The 13708-nt window shown below is 42.7% G+C and overlaps 1 protein-coding gene across 3 annotated transcripts in view; it reads left to right on the forward strand.

Annotated features, from left to right (window-relative positions):
* The first annotated feature begins 1080 nt into the window (after window positions 1–1080).
* The window catches only part of EML5 (EMAP like 5), a 115722-nt gene continuing 103094 nt past the window's right edge, over window positions 1081–13708 (forward strand). For all 3 annotated transcript variants that reach the window (XM_086463571.1, XM_086463572.1, XM_086463573.1), the window contains exon 1: window positions 1081–1277. In XM_086463571.1, coding sequence (XP_086319697.1) covers window positions 1081–1277 — 197 coding nt within the window. The remainder of the gene's footprint in view (window positions 1278–13708) is intronic.

Raw genomic sequence — 13708 nt, forward strand, 5'->3', positions numbered from 1 at the left:
GTTTATAGTGCAAAACTGTTTGCATGATCACGTAATGTGCATTTATTTAGCCAGCTAGGTACCCTACAGCCTGAAAAGCTGGGAAGGAGCATGTTCTCCTGACCAAAATTTTGGACGGGGTGGCGGGGTTCCCCTTCACTGCAGCCCGGAGAAGTTGCTTTCCTATCTGCGAGAGCGGGAAACGGTGACTTTACCACGTGAAACTCTTTGAGATCGGAGGATGCACAGTTGTCATGGGGAAAGTAAGGCACGGATGGGGGAGTGACTTTTGCCTGGTGTACGAGGCAGGCGGTGGCGTTAAAAGGTTAAGTACTAGTCATTAAAAATTGCGGTTGACATTTTCTCGTTGGATGGCACGGAGCTGGCGGGCCCGCGGGGAGGGGGCTGGTTTCCACGCAGGCTGAGGAGGGGCTCGGGACGAAGGAGGCTGCCGAGAGCCGGGCGGCAGCGGGTCGACGGAAAGGCAAGGCACCGGTACGAGCCCGGGGCAGCAAACACGCAAAACTAAACGTGGGGAAGGGAGAGCCAGGAAGGGGGAGGAAGGACACAGCCCCGCTGAAAAAGAAAAAAGAAAGAAAACCAAGAAAATTGTCATTAAAAAAGCGCCCCCCACCCCAGCCCAGGAGGGCGCGGCGGTGCAGCCCGTATCGCCTGCGCTCTCCCCTCCCCGCGCCGCCATCTCCGCTCTACTCCGCGCCTCGACGCGCGCGCTCTTCCCGCCGCCGGCCGCGCAGGCCCGCCTCGCCGCCTGACGGCGCTGCCCTCGGCGCAGGCGCAGGCGCAGGCTGGGGCGCGGAGGGGGGGGGCCGGAGCGGCGCCGCGCCGCGCCCTCGCTCCGCGTCCCGGGCGGTGTCTCAGTGCAGCCATGTCTGGCGGCGCGAGGCGGCGGGGCGGGCTCGGTCGGCGGCGCCCTCTGTGAGGCGGCGGCGGACGAGCGGCAGCGGCGGGCATTCATGTCGGCGGCCAGGGATTAGCGCGGCGGACACCGAGCCGAGCGGAGGGGGTGGCCCACCCGTCGCCCCCTTCCCGCGGGGTCTCCGGCGGGAGAGAGCCGTACCCGGCTGGCGGGGGCGGAGGGACATGGCTGACCGGAGTGCGCCAAGCTGCCACCTGCGGCTGGAGTGGGTCTACGGTTACCGGGGTCACCAGTGCCGCAACAACCTCTACTACACGGCGGCCAAGGAGATCGTCTACTTCGTGGCGGGGGTCGGCGTGGTCTACAGCCCCCGGGAGCACCGGCAGAAATTCTACCTGGGGCACCAGGACGACATCATCAGGTACCGCCGCCGCGGGCCGCCGGGCCGCATCCCGCCGCGGGCTCCGGGCGCCCCGGCCGCGCAGCCCGGCTCGTCCCCCGCCCGCTCCTCCCGCCCCCCTGGAGCGCGGCGAGAGTGTGTGTCCCCCACCGCCGCCTGCCTCAGGTGCTGTCCCGGGCTGCGCCGGCAGTTCGCCTCCCGCGGCCGGTCAGCGCCGTGGGGATCCGGGCGGCGGGGCGGGATGCACCAAGGACAGTCAGCGCTTCTTCACCCGTTCCGCGCCCCCGCCCGAGCTTCGCCGTGGGTAGAAACCGCCGGACTGTAAAAACGGGCTTTTGGCTGTCGGGTTTAACGGGCCGTGGCGTGCGTGTGTCCCCACCGCCACCGGTGCGCCGTGCCGAAACTTGTACGGGCGCTTGTGCGCCGGGGTGGCCGGCACGGCAGGGCAGGGCAGGGCAGCCTGAGGGTCGCTGCTCGGTCCGCGGCCGCCCCTGAATGTCAAAGGGCCGGCGGGCGGAGAAGGAGTAATCTCGTGTGCTCCCTGAAGGATTTGGGCTGCGGAGGAGGTTAATCTGCAGCAGGTAGACCTTCGGCTCTCGTTTAAAAGGCGACGATTGCGTGGGGAATTAGCGGCCTGCCTGTAACTCATGCAACTTTTAGGGTAATCTTAAAAGATCAGCCTTTCTTGCAGGATTGAGGCTTCTCCTGTAGCTCAGTAGTTCACTTGACAGTGAACATTAGTATCAGGTGCTGAAGTTCATAAAAAATGTTAACAAACTGATGTTGCAGAAGAAATGTGCTGGTGTTATTTCTTAAATGTGTTTTCACTCTAAGGATGCTTTTATAAGCCTAGAGGTGTTGTGAGATCAGTGAGAGAATTTGAGGAATGTGAAGGGCAGATGTGAGCCTGAGTCATCAATCCTTTCCCTTCCAGTAGGTGTCATTGTGGATGGATTTTAAATTCTGATTTCCCTTGCTCTTTTCTGTTGGGGTAAGAGCTAGCAGGAGACAGTTTTGTAGGTAAGTTACAGCACAAAATTTGTTTCTGTGATGCTTGGTGCTCCAAGGCTTACCTTCTGTATGTATTATTCATATGAGTAACAGGTGTTGCCTGTGGAGAGCAGAATAGGTGCTATGTCTTTCTTTCATTTAATCTTTTAGACACACTAGATAACTTGGTCACAATGGTGGCTTTTTTTCCCTGTGTTTCAATCTTGAAGAAATTTAAGTATGGAAGAAATCTGAAGTATGGCTGTGAATGTCCCTTAGAAGGATGTCACATCCATAGTATATTTCTCATTGGTGCTAAAAATGTGAAGAAAAAGGTAGGCAGACAGTGTACCATTATAGACTGTTGTACTAGGGGTGTTAAATCGTAAGTTTGAATTGCTGTTATTTGCATCGTTTAATGCTTTAGTATTCTCATTTTAATCCAGGAAAAAATGTTTCTTAAGAACTGCTAGCTGTCTCTGATAATTGGATGTTGCGGGAAATCCAGATCTGCAACTTCCCATTGTGCTCAGGAAGCTGTGGCTCATTACTTGTTCTAATCTGAAGTCCAAGATTGCTGTAGTGTAGTATTGCACATCTAATAACACATATTCATGAGTGCTTCCAAATGACAGTGTTCATTTCAGTAGGGCTTCTTACAGTATAGGAATTACGTGGTTTGAGCTACAACTGGGGAAGTTGTTTATGTTTTCGTGTGGTAACAGTTTTTTTGCTCACTGTCTTTCAGTTTTGGTACAGTGTGCTACATTTGGCCAAAATGTGACAGAACTCATTATTTGGAATAGTACTAAGACAAAAAAAAAAAAAAAAATCTGTCAAAAGTCTGCAAACCAGGGAGAAAGAATAGAATGACTTTATCCCCATTTGCATGGGAGTGTACTTTGATTTGTGTGGTACCATGACCCGGCGTACTGGAGTTTCTCCTGCTTTGGATTGTACTGATGTTGAGAGAATATAATTCTAAATATGTTAAAGCGTTACAGTTCTATGCAGTTAGAATTTTGCATGCTTCTTAAATGTAAAAGCTATACAGAAATGTTAGTATGCTTAAAGAAGAATGATTGATTTAAAAGCAGTGTGGCCATTTCTAATAGTAAGTTTAGACTTGCAGTGATCGGTGTTCCATTTGCTGCTTTTTCTAAAAGCAACACGGTACCATTTAAATGTCCTTATCCCGTACTTCTCCTGACTGAACTTGGTTACCTAGGCATGTTAATTCTCAATATTTAAAGTAGTTGTAGTAGGAAGGTCAAGTATTTAAAAAAATTGATTTTTAAAATACCAGAAAACAAGTGCAAAAATGGGATTATATAACACAGTAATTGGTGTTACTAAATTTTCTCTCTGAAGATAGTAAACTCAACTGTTTTATTGCAAAAAAAAATGTGTTTTGTGTTTTAATAGGCTCAAAAAGTACCATCCGAATGCTGAGGCATTTGTGATGTTTTAGCGAAAGCAATGGGAGGATTGAGTGTCTTTTTACAAGTATGAGATCTTATTTGTGAAAGCAGGTCTCGTGTCTGAAAATCTTCTATATTTAAAGAATCAAACTTCCATGAGCACAGCTCCATAGCTACAAAGACTAAGCGGTATATATTGCATGCTACATGGTGATATTATTAGTACTCTTCGTTATGAGAACTTCTATATCATTAGCATGCTTTGGCTGACATTCTAATTTTAAGCATCAGTCAGGAAGAGAGGAACTGCAATTCCTAAGTCAGAGCCCAGTTTTTTAATAATAGAAAACCATATTAGAATAATGGACAGCCTTTGGAAAATTTCTTTCTAGCACTAGCAGTTAGTTTGTCTTCTGCTGTGAAGTTTTACCTCCTTTTATTAAGCAAAAACCTATACACCTGCTGTAAGATTTTTGGTATGAATAGATGTTTTAACATAATTTATTTCCAGTATAAATGTCTGATCTCTATTTTAATCACAGTGTCCACACCCCACCCCTAGCCTCACTTAACTGTGTACTGAAAATATGAGAGCTCTCTTTCAGTGTTTTGTCCCTCCTTCTATCAAATAGTCTTTTAGAATAAGTGAGTGTAATTAGGATCACTTGGGGCCTTTTATTAGTCTAGTTTTTGAATTGAACAATCTCAGTCATTCAGCTTCAGTCTGTCTCTAAAAGGACTTCTGCTGCTTCCTGGGGAGCTTTTGTTTTTTTATCTTCTGTTTTTTATCTCTTTTGAGAATTACTTTCCGGAAATCAACCCACTATTCTGGAGGATAGAGAATGTCATGTTTTCGATCTTATTTATCTCCCATTTCTTATACATCTGCACATTTTTATTGTTGAGATACTGGGTTCCACACTTGGCCACTTAGATGCAGAAGTGCTTTGGAAATTTGCATCTTTTGGGAATGCTGATAACTGAAGTTTTTTTCTTGTGTTTTTAGGAGTAAATAAGGAGGAAAATCTTGTACATGAAATCTCAGGTGACTTGCTTTGATAGTGCTATCCATTGCCAGCAGCCTAACTTGGACGTCTGCTGTGTTTGCAGAAGATAAGATCCCCTATCCAGCCTGGGCTGTGTATATGTGGGCCATACTAATTTTGAAGGAACATATGAATTATTCCTGCGAAGTTACTGATTTAAACTGTATGTTCTGTAGGATTTCATAAATCATCAGACTAGCTTGTGAGGTGTAGGTTGGTTTGCTTTACGGTAGAGGAGGAAGAGACAATGTCTCGGTGTGTTCAGGTTAGATCTTTCCTTTTTTCTGTCTTCATAATTTTAGTTGTTTAGAGGAGCATGGGTTATTTAATGTAGGTGCCCTTCCCTTGTCTGAGAGACCTTATGAGGATCATATTTATTCCTGATCAGTATAAAGATCTCAGAAGATGCTCTCCCAGAGTATTAACTTGTCATACTGGAAAGTGATGCTGATGTTGAGGTTCTTTATTTGTCTGGACTAGCTAAAGCATGTTAACGTACTTGACATTCTCTGATGGAAGGTGAGAAAATTAGAAAACCTGAACTCATCCGCCTTCTTAAATGGCTGTCTGCTGACAAAAGCCTTTGATGCTATCAGGGCTATTCACTGTGCTGACATGCTCCAAGGAGATTTCTAGAATAATTTTTCCTTTTGATGTGTTTTTTCCTTTTTTCTCCCCTCCCCTTAATGCTAGCCCTGTGACCATCCTTATTTTTTTGGTTTTGTTTTTTTTTTGTGAGCTTCTGAGTGTTGGAATTTTATCAGGAATTAACTTTTCACTTGGTATTGATGGTTGTCCTGGTTTGGCTGGGACGGAATCACAGCCCAGCCATGCCAGACAGGCTGTTGGCAGTCTCAAGTCAGCCAGGGCAGCTGACCTGAGTTAGCTCTGGGTGGCGCCCACACCGTAATGCCGTGGTCATTATAAAGGGGGAAGGTTTGCTGAGGAGAGAGGGCTCCTGTGGGATTTCTGCTGTGGTTCTTTCTGCTCCTCCCCTAGCTTCTCCCAAGTGCTGCTTTCTGGTTGATTGTGATGACTGGATATTCATTTGGCTGAGTATAACTCGTGTATCTCTGTTGGTATTGGTGTTTTTTCATTAAATCTGTTGCACTTCTACCCACGGGTCTGCTCTCCTTTTTCCCAATTCTTCTCCCTGGCTGGTGAGGGGTTGTCAAGTGATAGAGCAACTCTTACAGTTTAGCCCTGGGTACAGGCTAAACATAGGCAATGGTGCTATTGAAAAGCAAAGCCTAAGATCAAACTGGTGCATCTTTTTGAGATCTTTAGTAGACTTGGCAAAAATGCGTATTTTGCTTTCCATGGTGTCTGTTCTTCAGTTCAAACTTTATCACTCATTCATAAGTCTGTCCTTGTGCACTATTGTCTCTATGCTGGTGCAAAAAAAAAAAAAATGCACAACTATACAGGTCGAAGAAAGAAGAAGAACTATGTTTCTCTGTCAAAGGGAGATATCAGTCTCCTACTTTTTTAATATCCATCGTGTGAGTTACCTGGCAAATAATAGTGCTGTTGTATATTCTTCCTAGAACTTGGGTCACCAGTAAAGTGGGGCTACTTGATTGAGATGTCTGTGATACATTTAAGTTCTGTTGCTAAAGGTAATAGCTGGTGCATCTTATGCTAGAAAAACAGCTGAATTTCTACTGATAATGCCATCTTTAGCTCTGCCGTAGAGCAGCCATAGACTGTGTCTAATAAGTTCATTTCCCTACCTGTCTAGAAATCTGTGTATTTTTCCTTGTCTTGGACTAAGTTGAGGGAAGGAAATCATGCATCATCTGCCCTAGGACTCATGTGGAGTTCCGTTTTTAGGGCTGTTATAACTTAAAAAAATATTCAGAAACCATTAAAATTCTTCACTATTAGGAGTTGTAGTACCAGAAACTAGCAGATCCCCTGCTACAAAGACAGAGGAGAAAGAAATTGATACTACCTTCAGTGTGGTTAAAAACATCTGGTACTTTCCCCCTTTGCGCCCCTCTGTTTCCAAGACTGTAGAGAGCTAAACCGCATGCTTACAGAAAGCAGAGGTATATGCAAGACAGGTAGAAAGAATAACAAAGCATTTCTCTGGATCCTGACAGGGATAGGGTTTGGCTGTTTTCAGCAAAATGATTCACTTATCTAAATCACACCTTTTGTTAAGACAGTTTTTCTTATTTGTTGCTGTGAACTCTGTAGGAATCATTTTGGCCTTTGTTTCTCAAGCAACTAAAAGAAGCAGCCAAAACTCTGGCTGCTCTGAACTGTGGTCTTTCTGGGCACTTTATTTAAGACTGTCATCTTTTTGTGTTTCAGAGTTTGGCTTAATCTACAAGAGATTGTCCTGCCTGGGATTCTTGCTTCTGTATTCCAAGGCAAAATAAACCATTTCTTTCTAGCGTCAACATTTCTGAGGTTCTAGTAAAAATCAAAATCACTAAAATTTTGTCAGCTCCTTGGTGTTACTGCTGTCCACCAACTCTCTTTGAAGGAGACTTTTCTACCTGTTGTTGTACCCTCAATGCTAGTCTAACAATCAATATCTAATAAATTGTTGGACTCTGTCAGCTGCTTTCTAAGACTGCTACTAGATAATGCTCTCCAGGAGTCAGGTCCAGGCTTCCTCTATGTGGCTGTCATCTGTGGTTTGCAAACAAAAATTCTAGCAGTAGAGTGATTAGTCACATCCCAGTTTTGAGTGACAACTTTGGTCTTTTCCTCGTCCTCTCGTTTTGTTAACTGTGCGTTGTTATGACTTTAGATGACTAGCTGTTGGACTTCTGTAAAGTTGCTGTGTATTTCTACCATCTCATTGTGTTGTTCTGCCTCTCTTTGTTCCCTTTTCTCACAACATGGGTCTAATGAAAAACTTGTGAAAGAAGAGGATACCTTTTCTCAGAAAAAGAGCCGAACAGAAGATTTCGGAAGGATGTAGAGGGAAATTATTTTATTTCCATCTTTTCTGTTCCTCCAGTAGACTGATGCCCTAAGATCCATCCTAGTTCTCAAAAACCTCAACAAATAATTCAAGTAATTGAAAGTTAGGATATCTGCTGTCAGGTTTATTGTCTTGTTCTTGTCTGGAATAAATGGTGTATGTCTCTGACCTAACTCCAGATGACAGTCAATAAGCGACAGGTTTTATGTACAGCTACAAAATTTTGTCAGATGGAATTCTGTCAATTGGTTTATCAACAGATCTATGATTTTTCACCATGAATTTAATGATTAGTTGTGTATTTTGGATTCCAGGGAATGTAACTGAATTAATACCATAGTTGCCACATGAGGAGAAGTTTCTTAATTGTCCATTACAAGTGCAGCCTTTCTGTCTCTTGAATTGTAATGTGATAGAGGAAAAACAAGCTTCAACATGTTCTGATGAGGCATTCTTTGTATGCCCTTGAATTCTATGCCGTCCAGATCTTTCTTTGTAGAGAACTCTGTTGTTTATTTATTTGCAGAAATGTAATCTTCCAAATTATTTCAACAATCATAGCCCTTGAAGAAGGCCAGACATCCCCCTTTGGATCCTCTAATAACTCTATTGGAGGAAGACAGGAGTAAAATCCATCTTACAGTTATGACTCAAATGTAAAATGGGTCATGCATAGAAACACCTCAAAATGTTTCTTGTATAATACTTAGGAAACCTATGAGGTGTGTACATTCTGGATTATCATAGATAGTCCTGGGAAACCAGTCTTGTGTTCTTAAGTCCCAAAGAAAGTCTTTGGTAGGAATCCTTCCCCTCTACTCAGCACTGGTGAGACCATGCGTGGAGTACTGTGTCTGGTTCTGGGCTTCCCAATGCAAGAGAGACATGGTGCTACCAGGGAGAGTCCAATGAAGGGCCATGAAGATGGTTAAGGAACTGGACCATGTCTTCTGAGGAGAGACTGAGAGAGCTGGGACCATTTAGCCTGGAGGAGAGAAGGCTCAGAAGGGATCTTATCAATGTATATAAATACCTGAAGAGAAAGCGTAAAAAAAGATGGAGCCAGGCTCTTTTCAGTGGTGCCCAGTGACAAGTCAAGTGAGTTTCCAACCAAAAATCAAAATTGGAGCCCCATGCTGAACAGTGGGGGCTTCGGAATTGGAAGTTCAGTTACAAAGCTTCAGGATTTTGACTACAAACATCCATTTATGATCTTCTTCCCCCATGCAAATTCAAATAAAAATAATTTCATGTAGGTCTATCAATAAGGAAATTATCTTTGAAGTTATTTTTCCTTGAAGAAAATTAGACATGGAGAATAGATTTTTTTTTTTTTTTTTTTTTTTTTTTGATATTCAGTGGAATGTTAACTGTGAAATCTAATACCTTTGTTTTCTGCAGAGAAGAGCAGGCTTTGGAGTGTGTGCTGGTGCATCCGTGCTCAAATGTGCTGGTGCATCCGTGCTCAAATGTGACAGCTGGGGTTCATTCTCCATTGGCACTTGATGAGGAAACCTTGTTCTTGCTTCAAAGGATGAAAGCAATGTAATGTTGAAATCATGCAATGTGTACCGTTCAGAGAGGTTTATTACAGCAAACTAAATCACTCTAATAGATGAATTCACCAAGCTAATGTACTACTTTGTGAATAAGGCATTTTCCTTTTCTGAATACAATATTTTGAGTGACTGATGGTGATTTTTTTTTTTTTTTTCCCCAGGAAGTTTAGATTTGCAACTTAAAAATCAAGTCTTCTCCTTAGCTTATTCTTAGGCTTACATGGTGCCATGTTTGTTTGGTTTATACTAAAGATAAATCCATCTACTGTCACTTTGTCATGTCGAGATGATTTTTAAGGACATAATCAGTTTATTTTCCTCTATTAGAGCACTCATGACTTAATGGGGCCTCAGTTATGTCATAATTAAATTATTACGTCCTCCTGTGAGCCTCTAGCTCACATATCCTTTGACTGTCTTATCAGTCAAAACGGCATTTCTTACAGTGGAAGTAATTGCTAGGAGGAGTGAGGTAATTACTCTGCTGACCGCTTCATTTTATGCAATGGTTCATAAGGACAAAGTCGCAGTTCAGCTCTGTCCAGCTTTTCATGTTAAGCGATCTCAAATTGTCAAATGAGTAAGTCTGGAGGGAAGATTTGTGTTCATATCTTAAATAGATCAGAGGGAGAGAGGAGAGAGAATGATCTGCTTTTTCCTTGAGGAAACCCAAGTTTTCTGGGTAGTTCTAGACCTGTTCTCAAACATGTGTTGTACCAGGCTGGAAGATGTTCTTTGAGGGATTTATTGTCGGATCTTCATTACAAGTTCTTTTTTACTGAGAGCTTTGTGTGTCGTCCTCTTAAAATATGTTTTGCTTGGCTTTGGTTTCTTAAAATGGGAACATTTTAGGAATACAGGATGAAATACTCTCTGGATTCAGTTTTGAAATGGGACTAGAGTGTGCCTGTTGTTTAATATGCCTGCATAACTTTGAAAACTTTTATTTTTCCTAATTGAAACTGCATTAATAGAAATACCAAAAATACCCAACCAGAACTGAACATCTAAAACATAACTAGAAGTTGATTAAAGTAGATTGACACAGCAAGGAGCTACAGGCTTACGAGCTTGCCTTCATGCATTGTGCTTTTCATAGCCAGCAGTCACATCACCTTCTGATCTGATTCTGTCAGCACTCACAGGCAGGGTCAGATCAGGTCAACACTTAAATGAGAAAACATCTTGGTGCTGTAGAAAATGCTTTTCTTGATTTGGTAGTTGGCTCTCTTTCTCAGGACTAATGCGACAACATGAGGCTGTAGGACAACATCAGAGAACAGGAAATAGAAACAAAGGCTTAATAACATTTGATGAATAAAACTTTTAAAGGATTTTCTGCAGAAATTTTGAGGTCTACCTTAATCTTTTGGCTGCAATTTGGAAAAGCTAAAGCAATTACGATTCTGCTTACCTATATTTTCCATGTTTTGTTACTCATCCTCTTGATATAGGTAGGAAAGTCAATTATGTTCCTGACTGATTTTTTTTTTAATAGCATTATGAACTTAACTTATTATTATGTTTACAATGTTATTATGATAGTGATAGGCAGTAGCTTAGCATGTTTGAATAAAATAATTCTTTTGAAGGGTTTGTCTGAAGTAAAATGTCTGGGTTTTTTAATGCAAAATTTAAAGTTTCGGTTAAGACATAAAATAAACTTCAGGTTTAAATGTTCATTTAATAGTTGATTTATTTTTTCCCCCTCTAAGTATTTTAGATTGAAAAACATAGTATACTAGTCCTGTCTGACCTATCAAAAAATGAGTTTAGATTTTACTGTCATTATTGACATAAGCACTGTAGGCTTTTGAAAAAACATACATCACTTGAAACAAAACCCGGACTAATTGTAGAACCTCCCCCAAACAACAAAAATTGTGAAAAGGTATTTCTAGTTTGATGTCATCTACAATCTCTGGTTTTTAAAGTTTAAGCTGACATTGACATAAAGCTAAAAAAGCTGGAGAACTTAGTTTTACATTTCATAATATCTCAAGAGTGTTTTTTAGTTCAAAATGTAGTTTACTCAGTTTTTCTGAATATTAATATGTCAACTCTGTAAGTTTGTGACTCAGGAAAACACTTTTGTCTAATATCACGGACTTTAAAAGAAGAACAATTTATTACTCACAAAAGTATCTATTCTGGACTGATCATGATCAGTCATATGCTCAATTTAAAATTTAGTTTTATTAAGATACATTTATAATTATGATGTTGTTATAGTATTATCAAGGAAATTGATTTATTCACAATATATTTATTTGACTTGGAATAATCTTGTTGCTTTTGGTACTTTCACATCCTAGACAAAGTTACTGAGCACTTTAAATAATTTGGAAAGAAAAATAAAGTTATAATATTCCTTGAACTTATGTGGCAGAGTGTGAAAGTTCCCTTGGCCATCTTAATAATTCAGTTGAATGTTTAACCTAGATGCTATTGAATATTTTCTTCAAAATACATATAGTCAAGACTCTGGTGTGAATCCCATCTGGCATAGTATGAATTTGCCCTGGTGCACCAGTGAAACACATTACAGGATGTTATAGATATGTTTAAATTACTTGCATTAGAGTGCAGATTGCTCTGATTACTCCAGTGGCTACAAAACTCTTTCATTTCTGCAAGAAATAACCAATATAATGATTTTTATTGCTGTCGCAGCTATTACGATAGTAATAGACTTTCAGACTGTAGCACTTGATTTACAAAAGAAAGGTCAGAATCAGTGCTCACCAAGCCACTTCCATCACTTACCAGTAGTCCTGGCTAACAGGGGAGAGCCCAGCTGACTAGAGGTCAGCAAATGTGACTCCCATCTACAAGACCTTTGACACTGTTTCCCACAGCATTCTCCTGGAGAAACTGGCTGCTCATGGCTTGGATGGGTGTACTCTTGCTGGGTTAAAAACTGGCTGGCTGGCCGGGCCCAAAGGGTGGTGCCAATCCGGTTGGCAGCTGGTCACAAGAACCCCAGGGCTCAGTATTGGGGCCAGGTCTGTTCAGTGTCTTCATCAATGATCTGGAAGAGGGGATCGAGTGCACCCTCAGTAAGTTTGCAGATGACACCAAGTTGAGTGGGAGTGTTGATTTGCTCAAGGGTAGGAAGGATCTGCTGAGGGATCTGGACAGGCTGGATCGATGGGCTGAGGCCAATGCTGTGAGGTTTAATAAGGCCAAGGGCCAGGTCCTGCACTTGGGTCACAACCACCCCATGCAGCGCTACAGGCTTGGGGAAGAGTGGCTGGAAAGCTGCCAGGCAGAAAAGGACCTGGGGGTGCTGGTCGACAGCCGGCTGAACATGAGCCAGCAGTGTGCCCAGGTGGCCAAGAAGGCCAACAGCATCCTGGCCTGTATCAGCCATAGTGTGGTCAGCAGGAACAGGGAGGTGATCGTGCCCCTGTACTCGGCACTGGTGAGGCTGCACCTGGAGTGTTGTGTGCAGTTTTGGGCCCCTCACTACAAGGAGTACATTGAGGTGCTGGAGCGTGTCCAGAGAAGGGCAACAAAGCTGGTGAAGGGTCTGGAGAACAGGTCTGATGAGGAGTGGCTGAGGGACCTGGGGTTGTTTGGTCTGGAGAAGAGGAAGAGGCTGAGGGGAGACCTTATTGCTCTCTACAGCTGCCTGAAAGGAGGTTGTAGTGAGGTGGGGGTCGGTCTCTTCTCCCAAGTAACAAGCAATGGGACAAGAGGAAATGGCCTCAAGTTGTGCCAGGGGAGGTTTAAATTGGACATTAGGAAAAAATTCTTTACCGAAAGGGTTATCAGGCCCTGGAACAGGCTGCCCAGGGAAGTGGTGGAGTCACCATCCATGGAGATATTTAAAAGACATGTGAATGAGGCGCTTAGGGACATAGTTTAGTGGTGGACTTGGCAGTGCTAGGTTTAAGGTTGGACTCAATGACCTTAAAGGTCTTTTCCAACCTAAATGATTCTGTAAGATTGCCTTCACTGTTGGTAGCAAGAGATACAATTAAATTTTTAAGCCAGGTTTATGATACCTATCAGTTATATATTGCAAAAGATAGAAACCACAAAGAATTTCAGTGTGTGCGCCATCTGATAACAAATTCCTGGTATGATTTTGGTGTTGACCACCTTTACTTTCATTTGAAGTTTTTGTCTTTCTGCTTCAATTTCGGTCATGAAAATGGCAAAAGTGATGTCAACATAACTAAGAAAGAGGACAAACTTTGATACTCATTAGTTGCTGATATCTGAGCTGAGAGAAATCAGTCCTGGAGACATCTTCATCAGCTTGTGAACATGAAGAAAAATCTGTACTTTGAAGGCCGCGTTCTGACATACATATTATTTTGGCCATATGTGAGATTTTCCACTTCTATGCTGCATTTAAAGCAAGATGTGTTTGTGTGACCATTTCTGTTAGAACGGCAGTTTTTCTTGTTATTTTACGTAGCTGCTAGAGGACACCTGTATTATTAAATCTCTAAAGAAATCTTGTATTTTTTCTTCAGAATAACTT

The sequence above is a fragment of the Leptosomus discolor genome, chromosome 3 (genome assembly GCF_034619465.1).
Source record: "Leptosomus discolor isolate bLepDis1 chromosome 3, bLepDis1.hap2, whole genome shotgun sequence".
NCBI classification, from domain to species: Eukaryota; Metazoa; Chordata; class Aves; order Leptosomiformes; family Leptosomidae; genus Leptosomus; species Leptosomus discolor.